Source organism: Mauremys reevesii, linkage group 1 (genome assembly GCF_016161935.1).
Source record: "Mauremys reevesii isolate NIE-2019 linkage group 1, ASM1616193v1, whole genome shotgun sequence".
Lineage (NCBI taxonomy): Eukaryota > Metazoa > Chordata > Testudines > Geoemydidae > Mauremys > Mauremys reevesii.
Window position 1 is genome coordinate 2,458,854 of NC_052623.1, and position 2,128 is coordinate 2,460,981.

At 49.1% G+C, this 2,128-nt stretch overlaps 1 protein-coding gene across 1 annotated transcript; it reads left to right on the plus strand.

The window, feature by feature from the left end:
- The first annotated feature begins 499 nt into the window (after window positions 1-499).
- Window positions 500-1,528, plus strand: LOC120374501 (olfactory receptor 52M1-like). Its single transcript, XM_039494262.1, has one exon. The coding sequence runs from the start codon at window positions 500-502 to the stop codon at window positions 1,526-1,528; it is 1,029 nt and encodes a 342-aa protein (XP_039350196.1).
- Window positions 1,529-2,128: the final 600 nt, after the last annotated feature.

A 2,128-nucleotide genomic window follows, 5' to 3' on the forward strand; every position in this document is an offset into this window, starting at 1 on the left:
CCAGACCATGACAAGTAGAAATTATGGGTGCACCTTCAAATATGGAAATGGGATTAGTAGGGTCAGATGTTCATAATTCATTTCTATTAATAATGAAAATGTCATTTTCAATGTGTGCAGTGTGAGGGATAGCTCAGTGGTTTGAGCATTGGCCTGCTAAACTCAGGGTTGTGAGTTCAATCCTTGAGGAGGCCTTGAGGAGGCCACTTAGGGATCTGGGGCAAAAATTGGTCCTGCTAGTGAAGGCAGGGGGCTGGACTAGATGACCTTTCAGGGTCCCTTCCAGCTCTAGGAGATTGGTATATCTCCAATTATTACCTTATGAGAACAGCCTCCAGTTCTGCATGTAGTGTCTCATATTAACATTGTCTCTCCATCCAGGCATTTGTACTGCGACCATCACCCTAGACCCTGGGCACATAAGGGAAGTCTGAGGAACGTATGGTACACACAAGAGACACCGTTTTACCTCAGAGTTGGACACCTTCTCCCCTACTCCATGTCAGATTCCAACACAACCAACTTCACCAACCCCTCCACCTTCATCCTGCTGGGCATTCCTGGCCTGGAGAGGGCCCATGTCTGGATCTCCATCCCCTTCTGCATCATGTACGCCATAGCCATCTTGGGGAACATCACCATCCTCTTCATCGTGACAATAGAGCCGAGCCTCCATGGGCCCATGTACTATTTCCTCTGCATGCTGGCTGTCAGCGACCTGGTTCTGCCCACATCCATCCTGCCCAAAACACTGAGCATCTTCTGGTTCAATTCCGGGGAGATCGATTTCAGCGGCTGCCTCACCCAGATGTACTTCATTCACTGCTTCTTAGTGATAGAGTCTGGGATCTTTGTGGCCATGGCTGTTGATCGCTATGTGGCCATCTGCCATCCCCTGAGACATTCCACCATCCTGAGAAACCCCGTGGTGGCCAAGATCGGGCTGGCCGTGGTGCTGCGTGGTGGCATGCTCATAATGCCCTATCCCTTCCTGGCGAGGTGGCGGCCATATTGTAGAACCAACATAATCCCCCACACGCACTGTGAGCACATGGCTGTGGTGAAGCTGGCCTGCGCTGATACCCGTGTCAGCAGTTACTATGGTCTCTTTGTGCTATTCTGTGTGAAGGGTCTAGATGTGTTTTTTATCACCATGTCCTATATCCAGATCCTCAGGGCCATCTTCAGCCTCCCCACAAAGGACGCCCGGCTCAAGACTTTCGGGACTTGCAGCTCCCACATGTGTGCCATCTTAGCCTTCTACATCCCACATCTCTTCTCCTCTCTCATGCACCGGTTTGGCCACAATGTAGCCCTGCGTTTCCATGTTCTCATGGCCAACATGTACCTCCTGCTTTCCCCCATGCTAAACCCCATCATCTACGGGGCGAGGACCGAACAGATCCGGAAACGGCTGCTCCGGCTCTTTACTCATAAAGGACCTAAAGTTTTCTCCTGGTACTTTGGGTCTCAGAGCAAACTCTGTGCAGAGCTGTTTGCTGACATGGTGGTGGGCCCTCTTCGCTGAATCACTTACTGGACAATCAAAGAGACATTAAACCCTTCCCTGACCTTACTGTGCTCTGTAAGAGTGACAAACTGGGGATTATGTCTTTGTAGAACTCATTGGGTTGTCACATTTCCAATTGTTGCAAACTGGACCCCATAGAACATAAGAACGGCCATACTGGGGCAGACCGAAGGCCCATCTAGCCCCGTATCCTGTCTTCCAACAATTGCTAATCCAAAGTGCCCCAGAGGGAATAAATAGAACAGGGAATCCTCAAGTGATCCATCCTGTCACCCATTCCCAGCTTCTGCATACAGAGACTAGGGACACCATCCCTGCCCACCCTGGCCATTGATGGATCTATCCTCCATGAATGTATCTAGTTCTTTTTGAAATCTGTTAGATTCTTGGCCTTCACAACATCCTCTGGGAAAGAGTTCCACATGCTGACTGTGTGAAGAAATAGTTCCTTTTTTTTTTAACATCTGCTGCCTATTTGGTGACCTAGTTCTTCTGCTATGAGAAGGAATAAATGCCACTTCCTTATTTACTTTCTCTACACCAGTCATGATTTATAGACCTCTGTCAAATCCCCCCTTATTCGTCTCTTTTCCAAGC

Excerpts from the sequence above, each read along its gene's own strand:
- LOC120374501 (XM_039494262.1), top strand. The coding sequence starts at position 500 with ATGTCAGATTCCAACACAACCAACTTCACCAACCCCTCCACCTTCATC.